A 15,316-nucleotide genomic window follows, 5' to 3' on the forward strand; every position below is an offset into this window, starting at 1 on the left:
CACTAGGGATGCCAACTCTGAACGTATTCTTGAAGATGTCATCACATGATCTGTAGCTGCCCAGGCTATCTGTACTTGAGCTCTGCTATCGATGGCCAGTTGGAAAGTGAATGGACTCTTCCTTACCCGATTAATGATCCTTTTTCGCTGTAAGTCAAACAAACTTTTTTGCCCCTTCCCCCAATGTCATTTTTTTGGGAACCAATACCAATAAAATGTTTTTGTTTTACAAATGTGTTTTTTTAAAGCCCAAATGAATTGTCTCCCTGGTGCTGCTTGAAGCGGTGTCCCAGATATTAAGCTTCAATTCCTGGAGACTCTAAGCCAATCCCAGGCGGTTGGCAACCCTAAAACCTAATCCTTTCCATGCCCGAAGACCCCATGTAGAAGTTATACACAGCTGGGAATGGGTCAAGCGGAGGGTGAGCCTTCCTGTGTCACAAAGGTAGTAAGACAACTCGGAATTCAGGTGATACCCTCTGAACTTTCTAGACCTGGCCTGCTCAGTCTGTGTTCGCGTTGCAGTATGAAACCTGGTGCTTGGGAGATGAAAATTCCTGAAATTATCATGTGCATTTGTTAGGGAGGGGCCAAGGCTGGACTTTCCCAATTCTTACTGGGGTGATAAGTTACATTTTAGGGTACATTATGGGATAATTGTGCAATGTTTATACTCCGCACGAGTCCACTCCCTTTCCATCTACCACATCTCAGCCTTTCAGCATATCTTTCTATTCCCTTTTCTCTCATGTACTCATCTAACTTCCTTTTAAATACATCTAAGCTACTCACCTCAATCTGCTTCCTGTGGTAGTGAATTCTACATTCTAACCACTCTCCGAATAAAGAAATTTCTCATTTCCCTGCTGGTTTTATCAGTAAATTACTATTAGTCTTGTATTCATGGGCCCAGTCTTTGAATTGTCCCAAAAGTGGATACCTTTTTTCCACGTTCATAATTCTAAAGATCAGATCACCCTTAATTCTCCCTTCTGAAGAAAAAAAGCCCCACTTGTTCAGTCTTTCTTGAGAGCTGTAACCTCTCAGTTCTGGTCACATCCTTCTAATTCTTTCTTTCCCCCTACTTTCTCTGGTGCTTCTGTGTTTTTATAGCATGGAGAATGGAACTGGGCAGAGTAGTTTAAGTGCAGCCTGACTAGTGCCCCATACAAGTTTATTCACGCCAATTGGCCATTGATAGCAGAGCACAAGTACGGACAGCTTGGGCAGCTACAGATCATGTGATGTGGGAATCACTGGCAAGTCCGGCATTTATTACCTTTCCCTAATTGCCCTGGAGAAGGTGGTAGTGAACTGCCCTCTCGAATTGCTGCAGTCCACGTGGCGCATGTGCACCCACAGTGCTGTTCAGGAGAAAGTTCCAGGGTTTTGACTCAGCACCAATTAGGTAATGGAGAACTAGGTCTAAGGCAGAATGGTGTGGCTTGGAGGGGAGCTTGAAGGTGATGGTGTCCCCATGCGCCAGCTGCCTTTGTCAATCTAGGTGGCAGAGGTTGCTGGTTTGGAAGGTGCTGTCCAAAGACCCATGGCGAGTTGCTGCTGTGCATCTTGTAGATGGCACACACTGCGCCACTGGTGGTGGAGGTGAACTTTTAAACTGGTGGATGGGGCGCCGGTCAAAGCAGACCGTTCTGGGTGGCATTGAGCTTCTTGAGTGTTGTTGGAGCTGCACTTACTCAGGCAAGTGGGGAGTCAGGCAGTGAATCACTTGTCACAGAGGTTGCAGTTTCTGACTGTTCTTGTAGCCAAGGTATTCAAATGGCTGGCCAAGTTCAGTTTCTGATTAATGGTGACCGCACCCCCAGGGGATTTTGATAGTGGGTGATCCAGTGATGGTAATGTTGTCAGATGTCAAGGGGAGGTGGTTAGATTCTCTTTTGTTGGCACTTGTGGGTGTGAATGAACCTTCAGTGTTAAGCAAAGGGATAGAGATAGATTAAGCGGGCAGTAAAGTGGTAGGCGTGAATGTAATGTGTGTAAATGTGAAGTTATTCTCTTTGATGAGGGATGATTAGAAAAACAGAATATTTTTAACTGGTGAGAAACTGTTAAATGTTGGTGTTAAGAGGGATTTGGTTGTCCTTATACGACAAACACAGAAAGTTAACATGCAGACGCAACAAGCAATTAGGCAGGTAAATAAAAACAAAAAAATGTGCTGGAAAAGCTCAGCAGGTCTGGCAGCAACAGAGTTAACCTTTTTCTAGCACTTTTGTTTTTATTTCACGTCTCCAGCATCCGCAGTAGTTTGCCTTCATTTTAGGAAGGCAAATGGTGTGTTGGCCTTTATTGTCAAAGCGGTTGGACCACAAGGGTAAGAAAGTCTTGCTGAAAAGGGCTTTGGTGAGACCACAGTTGGGGCACTGTTTACAGTTTTGGTCCCCACACTGAAAGGAAGGATATACTTTTAAGAGTTGTCACGATGGCTCGCTAGATAATTCCTGGGATAAGAGGTTTGTTCTATGAGGAGAGTTTGGGTAGATTGGGCCCCTATTCTCTGGTGTTCAGAAGAATGAGACGATCTTATTGAAACATAAACTTCTGAGAGGGTTAGATATGTTTGATGCCGAGGGGCTAATTCCCTTGGCTGGAGTCTAGGACTAGTGGGTATAGACTCAGGATAAGGAGTGGGCCATGTAGGACTGAGGTGAGGAGCGATTTCTTCACTGCAAGGGTTGTGGATCTTTGGAACCCTCCACCCCAGAGAACTGTGGATGCTCAGTCATTGAGCATATTCAAGACAGAGGTTGATATATAGACTGTAATGGAGTCAAGGGATGTGGTGATAGTGCAGGAAAGTGGAGTTGAGGTCAAAGGTCAGCCATGAACTTATTAAATGGGGAGCAGGCTCGAGCAGCCAAATGGCCTACTCCTGCTCCTATTTCTTACTTTAATATAAATTCATTACTTTTGAATTCTACACCTCTGGAAATAAATCTTAGTGCTTTGATAACACAGCTAACCTGCAAAGCTGCTTTAATGATTTGTCCACCTATATCCTTAGACTCCTTTGTTCTTCCACCCCTTTCAGTTTCTTATTTTCTAAGCAGTAGGTGATTTTTCTAATTTTCCTACCAAAGTGCATCTCCTCACATTTATTTGAGTTAAACTTCATTTGCCACTTAAGTGCCCAGTCTGTAAGTTTTCAATGTGTGTATGTGTTTTTATATCAATATATATAATATATACACACACATAATGCATAAGCTAGTTTAATTAGTAACTTAAGTAATATATTTATCAAGTCACACACTGAAAGACCCTTAATAATTTGAGTAGCACTGTCTGGTTTCTTGTGAAATTGGCTTCTTGGGTATTCAGTGAGCAGTCAAGTCCTACAACAGAAACTTAAGGGATGCTTTAGTGAGAGAGGGAGCATCTGAGTGATCCTGGGGAATGGTTATCCTTCCGAAGGACACAGAGAATGCTTTCAGTAAAATAGACTGGCACAAAAAATAGGAGATTCACAAGATCAGGGTTTTATTTTTGTAGAGGAATTGGAAGAGTTGCTTGCTTAGTACCTCGATATGGTCAAACCAAAGCTTTGTTGGCGGCCACTGCCTGCTTGTGGCTCTGCTGGTGATGACTCTGTAATTACTCCCTGTGCTGGCAGTGACTGTCCAATTACTCCATGTAACTGCATTGCCACTCTGCACTAGCAGTGACTGTCCACCATCTCCGTGTGATGCTATTGTCACAGTGTTAGTAGTGACTGTCCACTATCTCTGTGTTCCTCTAGTAATGGCTGTATTGCCTCCTTGTAGTTGCCCCATGACTCTGATGTGTTGGTGTTGACTGATTCCCCGTCGGTGTAGCGTTACCCTATTTCTTAAGATTGGTATACGCTGTTTTATTTCAGGCTGTGTATGTGTGTACATGTATGTGCTTGACTGTGTGTACATTGCATCATCTGTTCTGCCATGATGACCTACAGTATTGTTGTATTGTAACATAAAAAGTATTGTCTGATGTGTGTGGGGAGAGCCATGTTTTCTGGTCTTTAACACAAAATATGTAACTTAATGATCATTAAGTAGTGCCTATTTGGAAAACCCAATAAAATGAGGTTGCAATGGACCTTTTTAGTTAGCAGTACAATTGCCTGCATATAAATTAAATATTAGCTTTGTTGTAATACCTTAGTATTAAAACTGGATTTGTATAAATTTTTTAAAATGAATTTGATTATGGTCATTATTGCCTGTGACGAAAACATTAAAACAATTGTTCCGAGCAGAATATCATGAAGTGTGTAACTTTTGTCTTTCTAGGTAAATGCGAGGTGAGAGTGACTGCCCTTGATATCAAGGCCACCTGTGACGAAAACATTAAAACAATTGTTCCCAGCAGAATATCATGAAGTGTGTAACTTTTGTCTTTCTAGGTAAATGCGAGGTGAGAGTGACTGCCCTTGATATCAAGGCCACATTTGACTGAGTGTGTTATCAAGGAGCCCAAACAAAACTGGAGTCAATGGGAATTGGGGGGAAAACTCTCCGCTGGTTGGAGTCATACCTAGCACAAAGGAAGATGGTTGTGGTTGTTGGAGGTCAGTCATCTCAACTCCAGGACATCGCTGCAGGAGTTCCTCAGGGTAGTGTCCTAGACCCAACCATCTTCAGCTGCTTTATCAATGACCTTCCTTCCATCATAAGGGCAGAAGTGGGGATGTTCGCTGTGATTGCGCAATGTTCAGCACCATTCGCAACTTCTCAGATACTGAAACAGTCCATGTCCAAATGCAGCAAAACTGGACAATCTCCAGGCTTGAGCTTACAAGTGGCAAGTAACATTCATGCCACACAAATGTCAGGCAATGACCATCTCCAACAAGAGAGAATCCAACCATCACCCCATGACATTCAATGACCGTCACTGAATCCTCCACTATCAACATCCAGGGGTTACCATTGACCAGAAACTGAGCTGGACTAGCCATATAAAGAGCAGGTCAGAGGCTCGGAATCTTGCGACGAGTAACTCACCTCCTGATTCCCCAAAGCCTGTCCATCATCTACAAGGCACAAGTCAGGAGTGTGATGGAATACTCCCTACTTGCCTGATTGAGTACTGCTCCCACAACACTCAAGAAGCTCAACACCATCCAGGACAAAGCAGCCCACTTGATTGGCAGCACATCCACAAACTTTAACACCCTCCACCACCGATGCACAGTAGCAGCAGTGTGTACCATCCATAAGATGCACTGCAGGAATTTATCAGGCTCCTTAGACAGCACCTTCTAAACCCACAACCACGACCATTTACAAGGACAAAGGCAGCAGATAGATGGGAACACCACCACCTAGAAGTTCCCCTCCAAGTCACGCCGTTCCTTCACTGTCGTGGGGTCAAAATCCTGGAACTCCCTTCCAAACAGCACTGTGGGTGTACCTACACCACATGGACTGCAGTGGTTCAAGAAGGCAGCTCACCACCACCTTCTCAAGCGCAACTAGGGATGAGCAATAAATGCTGGCCCAGCCAGCGAAGCCCACATGCCATGAATGAATAATATGTTTGCTGCGCTCTGTATAAGATCTAGCATTGAAATGGTTGCGCATGCACCCACAAAACATTTGGTCTTTCAAAATCAATGTTGCACATTGCTTCTTAATTTTCTAGTGGGTGCTCTACAGTTCCTCTCAAAGTCTTGGGCCTGCTCAGCTCCAACTCCAGCTAGGGGCCTGCTGGACTCCTGTTCCAGTCTCAGGCATCTTTGACCCTTGAATCAGCCTCGGGCCCGATCGGCCCTTGAATCAGCTTCGGGCCCGGTCGGCCCTTGAACCAGCCTGGGGCCCGGTCGGCCCTTGGGCCTGCCCGGGGCCCGGTCGGCCCTTGGGCCTGCCCGGGGCCCGGTCGGCCCTTGGGCCTGCCCGGGGCCCGGTCGGCCCTTGGGCCTGCCCGGGGCCCGGTCGGCCCTTGGGCCTGCCCGGGGCCCGGTCGGCCCTTGGGCCTGCCCGGGGCCCGGTCGGCCCTTGGGCCTGCCCGGGGCCCGGTCGGCCCTTGGGCCTGCCCGGGGCCCGGTCGGCCCTTGGGCCTGCCCGGGGCCCGGTCGGCCCTTGGGCCTGCCCGGGGCCCGGTCGGCCCTTGGGCCTGCCCGGGGCCCGGTCGGCCCTTGGGCCTGCCCGGGGCCCGGTCGGCCCTTGGGCCTGCCCGGGGCCCGGTCGGCCCTTGGGCCTGCCCGGGGCCCGGTCGGCCCTTGGGCCTGCCCGGGGCCCGGTCGGCCCTTGGGCCTGCCCGGGGCCCGGTCGGCCCTTGGGCCTGCCCGGGGCCCGGTCGGCCCTTGGGCCTGCCCGGGGCCCGGTCGGCCCTTGGGCCTGCCCGGGGCCCGGTCGGCCCTTGGGCCTGCCCGGGGCCCGGTCGGCCCTTGGGCCTGCCCGGGGCCCGGTCGGCCCTTGGGCCTGCCCGGGGCCCGGTCGGCCCTTGGGCCTGCCCGGGGCCCGGTCGGCCCTTGGGCCTGCCCGGGGCCCGGTCGGCCCTTGGGCCTGCCCGGGGCCCGGTCGGCCCTTGGGCCTGCCCGGGGCCCGGTCGGCCCTTGGGCCTGCCCGGGGCCCGGTCGGCCCTTGGGCCTGCCCGGGGCCCGGTCGGCCCTTGGGCCTGCCCGGGGCCCGGTCGGCCCTTGGGCCTGCCTGGGGCCCGGTCGGCCCTTGAACCAGCTTTGGGCCTTCCAGAACTCTGCACCATTGAAACTGAAGCTCAACTTTCCCACTCCCACCAACTCAACAGGAAGCCCTGCTTAGCCTTCCCCTATCTCACATTCGGGCTTTCATCTTCAAATGAACCCAACAATTTAGGGCCTGATCAGCTCACACTCAAGCTTTGGACCCTGCACTTACCCAAGTGGTTTCAGGCCTATATACTCAAGTGTGGTCACTCAGCCCTCACCACTGCCATTTTAGACCTGTCTGGCCAGGTAGAGTTACAGACCAGTGTTTGGAGAGTGGGGGTGAATTTGGAGTGAGGCCTGGGTTGAGAGGGAATAAACTGGACGACGAAGGGTGAAGCAGAGAGCAGTCTGAGTTCTGTACCAGGAAGATTGAGGCCGGAAGCCCAAGATCCATGTTGCAGACTGCACGAGAGGGACCTGGAAAAACTTGAGACAAAAAGCAGCTACCTTTACCTGGTTGCCATGGTGAATCTGACGGACAGGAAGCCATTCAGATAAGAAGTGGAGGACCGGAACTCTATAGTTTTAACTAAATAGATGTATTTCTGTTTAATTGGAATACCATATGCTGTATATCTTTAAAAGTGGCATAATATTTCCTGTTGGACTTCAAATTTCATACTCGGATCCTAGTCACATTTCAATTCCCTGACTTGATCCTTGTCAGATTACAAATGTCACACATTCCTGCATCACATTTCCAAATACTAGAATAGCTATAGTCCAGTAATTGGCTTCTGTATGAGTTTATGCACCGTTTATAGAAACTAGACTTTGTAGCAGCCAAGCAGTATATTCTATGGTACATGATTGAACCTCACAGCACAGAAAGAGGCCATCAGCCCCACCCTGTGCTGTACTGGCTCTTTGAAAGAGCTATCCAATTAATCCCGCTCTCATAGCTCTGCAAATCCAATTCCTTTTTCAAAGTTACCACTGATTCTACATACGAACGTACAAATTAGGAGCAGAAGTAGGCCACTCGGCCCTTCGAGTCTGTTCCGCCATTCAGTAAGATCATGCCTGATCTGATTGTAATCTCAACCCCACATTCCTGCCTGACCCTCGATAACCTTTCACCCTTTGTTCATCAAGAATCTATCTAGCTCTGCCTTAAAAATATTCAAAGAATCTGCTTCCACTGCCTTTTGAGGAAGAGTTCCAAAGATTCACAACTCTGAGAGAAAAAAATTCTCCTCACCTCTGTCTTAAATGAGCAACCCCTTATTTTAAACAGCGACCCCTAGTTCTAGATTTTCCCACAAGAGAAAATATCCTCTCCGTATCCTGTCCGTACCCTGTCAAGAGCCGTCAGGATCTTAAAGGTTTCAATCAAGTCACCTCTTATTCTTCTAAACTCCAGATACAAGTCTAACCTGTCCGACCTTTCCTCATAAGACAACCTACCCATTCCTGGTATTAGTCTTGTAAACTTTCTCTGAACTGCTCCTATAGCATTTACATCTTTCCTTAAATAAGGAGACCAGTACTTACACAGTACTCCAGATATGGTCTCACCAGTGCCCCGTATAGCTGAAGCATAACATCCCTACTTTTGTATTCAATTCCCCTCATGATAAATGATAACATTCTATTAGCTTCCCTAATTACTTGCTGTACCTGCATACTAGCCTTTTGTGATTCATGCACCAGGACACCCAGATCCCTCTGCATCTCAGCCCTGCAATCTCTCACCATTTAGATAATAAGTTTCTTTTTTATTCTTCCTGCCAAAATGGACCATTCCATTTGCCCACATTATACTCCATTTGCGAGATCTTTGCCCACTCACTTAACCTAACTCTGTCCCTTTGTGGCCTCCTTATGTCCTCTTCACAATTTACTTTCCTACCTATCTTTGTGATTGCTTTCATTGCCCTTACAGACAGTGCGTTCCGGATCACAACCATTGTGTATAAAAAAAAGTTTCTCCACCTCTCCCCTCTGCTTCTTTTGCCAACCACCTTAAATCTGTGACTTCTGATTACTGACCCTCCTGCTAGTGGAAATAATTTGTCCTTATCAGCTCGATCAAAACTCTTCATAATTTAGACCACTTTGTATTAAGCACTTTGGGAGGTTTTACTACCATCAAGGTGTTATATAAATGCAAGTAAAGCTTCCCTGAGCCTTCTCTGCTCCAAGGAAAATAATCCCAGCTTCTCCAGTCTCTCCATAAGTCCCTCATCCCTGGTGTCATTCTAATAAATCTCTTCTGCACCCTCTCCAGAGGCTTACACCCCTCATAAAATGTGGCACCCACAATTGGACACACTAGCTGAGGCTGAACCAGTGCTCGTTATGCCGTTCTTGCTTTTGTACCCTGTGCTTCTGTTTATAAATCCAAGGATTCCCCATGCTTTCTTAACAGTCTTAACCGCAAGCGATCCCCTGTGATAACCATTAACCTTCATACCTATGTGTACATTGGAATTCAAAGCACCACATGGAATGTTTGTGTCATACTTGTTACTGGTCGGCCCCAGTATCATATTTATCAAACAGCAATAGATCATAACTAAACACATAGGATACTTAACAAGGAACAGGTAGCATCACCAAATGATAAATTAAGGGACAGCCAGGCTGACCTCGGTAACTCCCCAGGGGAGGAAATATTGATTTGCCAGCTGCAGGAACAAGGGGAGGCCGTTTGGCCCCTCGAGCCTGTTCCAACATTCAATAAGATCATGGCTGGATCTGCAACCTAATTTTAAAAAAAAATTGTCCTTGGGATGTGAGCATTGCTACATGGCCAGCATTTATTGCCCATCGCTTAGAGTCACCCTTGAGAAGGTGGTGGTGAGCCGCCTTCTTGAACCGCTGCCCTCTGTGCGTTGGAGGTGTGCCCACAGTGCTTTATTTCTGTTGCAGTTTGGTACAGCTGAGTGGCGTGCTAGGCCATTTCAGAGGGCAGTTTTGAGTCAATTGCATTGCTATAGGACTGGAGTCATATGTAGGCCAGGCCAGGTAAGGACAGCAGATTCCCTTCCCTAAAAGGACATTAGTGAACCAGGTGGGTATTTAAGAACAATCCAGTAGTTTCATGGCCACTTTTACTGAGACTAGTATTTTAATTCCAGATTTATTAATTATTTGAATTTAAATTCAAGCACCCTAGTGGGATGTGAACTCATGTTTCAAGAGCATTAGTCTAGCTGCCTTTGCTCCATATTCCTAACACCTTCGGTTAACAAAAATCTACCAATCTCCATTTTTAATTTAACAATTGATCTGACATCAATTGCCATTTGTGGAAGAGACATCCACTACCCTTTGCATGAAAAAGTGTTTCCTAATTTCATTCCTGAAAGGTCAGCCTAAATTTTTTTTACACTAAACCCTTTAGTCCTAGATTCCCTGGAGGCAAACTTCTCTCCGCAGTCAGCAGTTAGCCTCTGATTGACCTTACAGATGTGTCCAATGGCAGCGTTAGATTGTGTTCCTGAATTCTGAGCTGAGGGTTCCTCATCTGTTCTAACTCTGGCCTACACACCATCATTTTTGTCATCACATCACTTTTGAAGTGCAGTCACCAATGTAATGTAGGAAATGCAGCAGTCAATTCACGCATAGGAAGGTCCCACAAACTGCAATGTAATATTGGCCAGATAAATAGTCGTCTGGTAGTACAGAGCTTGAGTATTGCTGAAAAAACAGACATGTCAAAGTTTTTCTTCTCGCACTCATCAGGACATTTTGCAAGACTATCAATACAAGGGAAAAACAACAATTTATACTGTTATGAAGAGTGTGCTGATTGGTTGGCAAGTGGACTCTTAATTGGTAGGGGCATTGCCATGGAGAATGCACCAGTGATGGTGACTGGCAGTTAACTGCTAAGCATTGTTTGAAATTTAAACCAGGCAGCTTGATCCTGATTGGTCAAGACATTGCCATGAGGAATGAGTCATGGAATGGCTGTCGCTTATTTTGTTTAGCTGAAACAGGCACAGGCGCAATGTGTGCACATGTTCTTTCTGTCTGTAAAGAACAGGGCCCTATGTAGCTTCCAGTACATGCAAATATGCCAGACTGCGAACCCGACTGACAATCTTAAATTGGTTGTCAGTGTAATTCTTAGCACACTGAGGATTATTTATCAAATGTTGTCCATTCGCAGAATCACATCTAATGTTGGACACTATTTTTTGAGTTTTGCAAGCACGGGCTGTTTGGGTATGGTCTGTACCTTGCCCATTGTGAACAGTGGCTGGGACAGGCTGTTTGATATGATCCGCCAGTCTTTGGGACATACAGCCTACATACCTAGCATCACACTGGCCCTGGAATTCAAATACCACATTATTCATTTGTGTGATAGGCAGAACGTCTTTTTGGTGTGACAGCAGCATCCTGTTAGTGGCAAATACCACTCGTGTTGCTATTGCATAGTAGCAGCAGTAGTGTCCTGATGAGTGCAAGACGAAAAACTTCAACATGTCTCTTTCTTCAGCAATGACAAGATCATTTGTTTTTTGGTTAAATTTGAAGTATAATTACTGGCCAGGACACTAAAGAGAGTCCCCCTGCTCTTCCTTACTGGTGGTCTGTTATAAGACTTTTGGATGTTCTGTCCTAGGCTGACAAATCCCTCCCACTGTCTAACAACAACAATAACATATTTATATTGAACCTTTAATGTAATGAAATGTCCCAAGGCACTTCACCAGGATCATTATAAAACAAAGTCTGACACCGAGTCACATAAGGAGATATTAGGCCAGATGACCGAAAGCTTGGTCAAAGAGTAGGTTTTAAGGAGTGTCTTAAAGGAGGAAAGTGAGATAGAGAGACAGAGAGGTTTAGGGAGGGAACTCCAGGGCTTGAGACCCAGGCAGCTGAAGACTTGACCACCAATATGTGGAGCATTGAAAGCTGCCGGAGTTCAAAATTGGAGGAGCAGAGATATCCCAGAGGCTTGTGCTACTGGAGGAGATTATAGAGATAGGGAGGGGTGAGGCCATGGAGGGATTTGAAAACAAGGATGAGAATTTTGAAATCAAGACATTTTTTGACTGACAATCAATATAAGTCAACGTAACCAAGGGTAATAGTGAAACAGGACTTGCTGCGAGTTGAGACATGAGCAGCAGAGTTTTGGATGACTTCAAGCTTACAGAGGATAGAATGAGGGAGACCAGGCAGGAATGCATTGGAATAGTCGAGTCTAGAGGAAACAAAGGAATGGATGAGGGTTTCAGGATCAGATGAGCTGAGATGGGGCAAAGTTGGGTGATGTTACGGACATGAAAAGAGTCCATCTTATTGATGGCATGAATATGAGTTGGGAAGCTCATCTTGAGATCAAATGTAACAGTCAAGGTTGCAAACGGACTGGCTTAAACTCAAGACTTGTTGCCATGGAGAGGGATGGAGATGGTAGCTAGGGAATGGAGTTTGGAGCAGGGACTGTAAACAATGGCTTCAGTCTTTCCAAGAATTAATGAAGGACATTTCTGCTCATCCAGTGCAGGATGTCAGATAAGCAGCCTGATAATATAACAAGAGAGGAGGAGTCGAGAGAGAGGTGGTGGTGAGGCAGAGTTGCATGTCGACAGCATACATGTGAAAACTACCGCTGTGCTTTCGAATGGTGTGCCAAGGCGCAGTGTGGAGATGAGGCACAGGAAAGGACCAAGGACAGATCCACCAGAGGCAATGGTGTGGGAACAGGAAGAGAAGCCATTGCAAGTGATTCTCGGGCTACAGTTGGATAGGTAAGAATGTAACCAGGTGAAAGCAGTCCCACCCAGCTGGATGACAGCGGAGAGGAGTTGGAGGAGAGGTGTGGTCAACCATGTCAAAGGCAGCAGCCAGGCTGAGAAGGATGAGGAGGGAAAATTCACCTTTGTCACGGTCACATAGGATGTCACTTTGATAAGAGCTGTTTTGGTACTGTGGCGGGGTGGAAATCTTACTGGAGGATTTCAAATATTGAGTTTTGGGAAAGATGGGATTGCATTTGGGAGGTGACAACATGTTCAAGGACTTTGGAGAGGAAAGGGAGGCTGGAGATGGGGGTGATGATTTACCAGGTCACTAGGGTCAAGAGTTGGTTTTTTGAGAGAGGAATGACGATGGCAGATTTAAAGGAAAGAGAGAAAACACTTGAAGAGAGAACCATTTACAGTAATGACTAACATGGGAACAGGAGGGTAAATTGGGTGGTCAGCATTTTAGTGGGAATAGAATTCAGGAAACAGGAGGTGGGTCTCGTGGACAATTTGAACTCGGAGAGGGCTTGAGGGGAGATAGCAGGCAAACGAGAGAAAGGTGCAAGTTTAGGGCTCGGGCATGGGGGTGGGGGCGGGGTGGAATTAAAGGAAGTTTGGTCAGGTGGGTGAGTGGAAAGGAGCAGCAGAGGCAGCTGATTGGATTGTCTAGAAAGTTCATCATCTTGCACTTGTTGGAGGTGAAGATGGAGGTGACGGGGTAGAGGGATTTAAGAAGATGGTACTAGTAAAGAAAATGAGGTACATGAGGAAGAAAGGAATAGAAGGGTGTGTTGGTAGGATCAGATGAAGAGGGGTGGGAAGAAGTGTGGATCATATTGTGGATTTTATATAATTCCATGTAATAAGAAACACCGATATTCCCAGCCAGTAATACAAAAGCAAAATACTATAGATGCTGAAAATCTGAAAAAAAAATATTGCTGAATTTTCTGTTTTTATTTATTCCCAACCAATGAGTTTGGCACCATTCTGCAAATAAATTTACATTGTTATCGTGCCTATCACAACCTCAGGATGTCCCAAAGTACTTTATAGCCAACGAAATACTTATTGAAGTATAGTCACTGTTGTAATGTAGGGGAAAACAGCAGCCAATTTGTGCACAGCAAGATGTCACAAACAGCAGTGCGATAACCTGTTTCGGCCATGTTGATTGAGGGATGAAATATTGGCCTGAATATGGAGGACTCCCATGCTCTTCTTTGAAATAGCGCCATGGGGCTTCTTACATTCTGCTGAGAGGGAAGAACTCCATTCACATCTTCTCTGAAAGACATCAGCTCCGACAGTGTAGCCCTCCCTCGGTACTGCACAGGGAGCCTCAGTCTCGATTATGTGCTCAAGTGTCTGGAGTGGAACTTGAATCCACTTGGAGAAGCTGGGGTTGTTTTCCTTAAAAGAAGAGAAAGTTGAGAGGAGATTTGATGGAGGTGTTCAAAATCATCCGGGTTCTAAGCAGAGTAGAAAGAAACTCCCAAGGGTGGGAGGATCGATGGGTAGCGGCTTAAGGTGAACGGCAAAAGAACCAATGGCGACATGAGGAATAATATTTTTATGCAGGTAGTTCGGATCTGGAACGCCATTCACAGCCTCAGAATGTTCCAAAGCGCTTGGCAGCCAATGAATTTTTTTTCCAGCCTAGTCAATGTTGTAGGGAAACAGCTGACCTCCCCCATAAGGGCAGCACTCCCGCATTACCACATTGGGAATGTCAGCCTAGATTTTGTGCTGAAGTAGAATTTGAACCCACAACCATCTAGCTCAGAGACTGAGGTACTAGCCACTGAGATGAGAAACTTCTTCACTCAAAGCGTGGTAAATCTTTGGAAATCTCCACCCCTAGGGGTTGGGGAGGTGCTACATGGCTCAATATATTTAAGGCTGGGATAGACAGACTTTTGGTTTCTCGGAATCAAGGGATATGGGGAGCAGGTGGGAAAGTGGATTTGAAGCCCAAGATGAGCCATGATCATATGGACTGGTGGAGTAGGCTTGACAGACCATTTGGTCCACTCCTCCTGCTGTTTATTGTGTACTTATACTTTAAGCTTATGTAGCTTCCCCTTAAATGCATCTATGCTATTTACCTCAACTACTGCCTGGGAGGGTGGTGGAGGCGAATTGCCTCACATCCTTTAAAAAGTACCTGGATGAGCACTTGGCACGTCATAACATTCAAGGCTATGGGCTAAGTGCTGGTAAATGGGATTAGGTAGGTAGGTCAGGTGTTTCTTACGTGTTGGTGCAGACTCGATGGGCAGAAGGGCCTCTTCTGTACTGTGTGATTCTACGATAAAGCCAGACTATGATAAAGAGCCACAGCCAACACCATTCTCCTTGTTGGGCTGCTTATTGAAAGACATTAACAAAGGGTCTTTCCTTCCTCTACACAGATAATCATTTAATATCAAGGTGTTTCTCTCGACAATGAAAAGCTTTTGCCTTTTGATGTTGCAAACAGTGTGCTGATCCAGTTCCATGATTCCTTAGCACTATTTTATGTTACTTGTGGAATTTGTTCAGGCCAGATTGAAGCCCACTTCAGTTAGGAATCCATGCTGCTTCTGTTTAGAAAAAGCTTTATGCTCCATATCTTTTGGGGCTCATCCTTCAGTGTTGTGTTTTCTGAAGCTTGCTTCAGAAAGTTACTCCCAGTAAGTTCTTAAAGGGGTTCTTAGTTCTGTCTTTTTGTGAATAAAAGGAACATATTTACACCCTTGAGTTCACGTGTTGTGAATTTTGTTATTTGAAGAACTGCCTTACTCTTTGCCTTAGTTTCAGAGCTGCAAGGCCTCAGATTGATCAACCCTCTGGTTTCCTGCTTGCTGGTTTCTCAAAATCCGTTCTGATTTCCTTCCATATCCTGGGAGGTTACCATTGACCAGAA

The 15,316-nt window shown here is 46.3% G+C and overlaps 1 protein-coding gene across 1 annotated transcript in view; it reads left to right on the plus strand.

The window, feature by feature from the left end:
* LOC144695520 (uncharacterized) overlaps positions 1 to 15,316 on the plus strand; it is a 51,510-nt gene that overhangs the window by 21,601 nt on the left and 14,593 nt on the right. Inside the window, exon 4 of the mRNA XM_078566396.1 lies at positions 5,757 to 6,663. Coding sequence (XP_078422522.1) covers positions 5,757 to 6,663 — 907 coding nt within the window. The remainder of the gene's footprint in view (positions 1 to 5,756; positions 6,664 to 15,316) is intronic.

This window comes from Cetorhinus maximus, chromosome 21 (genome assembly GCF_964194155.1).
Source record: "Cetorhinus maximus chromosome 21, sCetMax3.hap1.1, whole genome shotgun sequence".
NCBI classification, from domain to species: domain Eukaryota; kingdom Metazoa; phylum Chordata; class Chondrichthyes; order Lamniformes; family Cetorhinidae; genus Cetorhinus; species Cetorhinus maximus.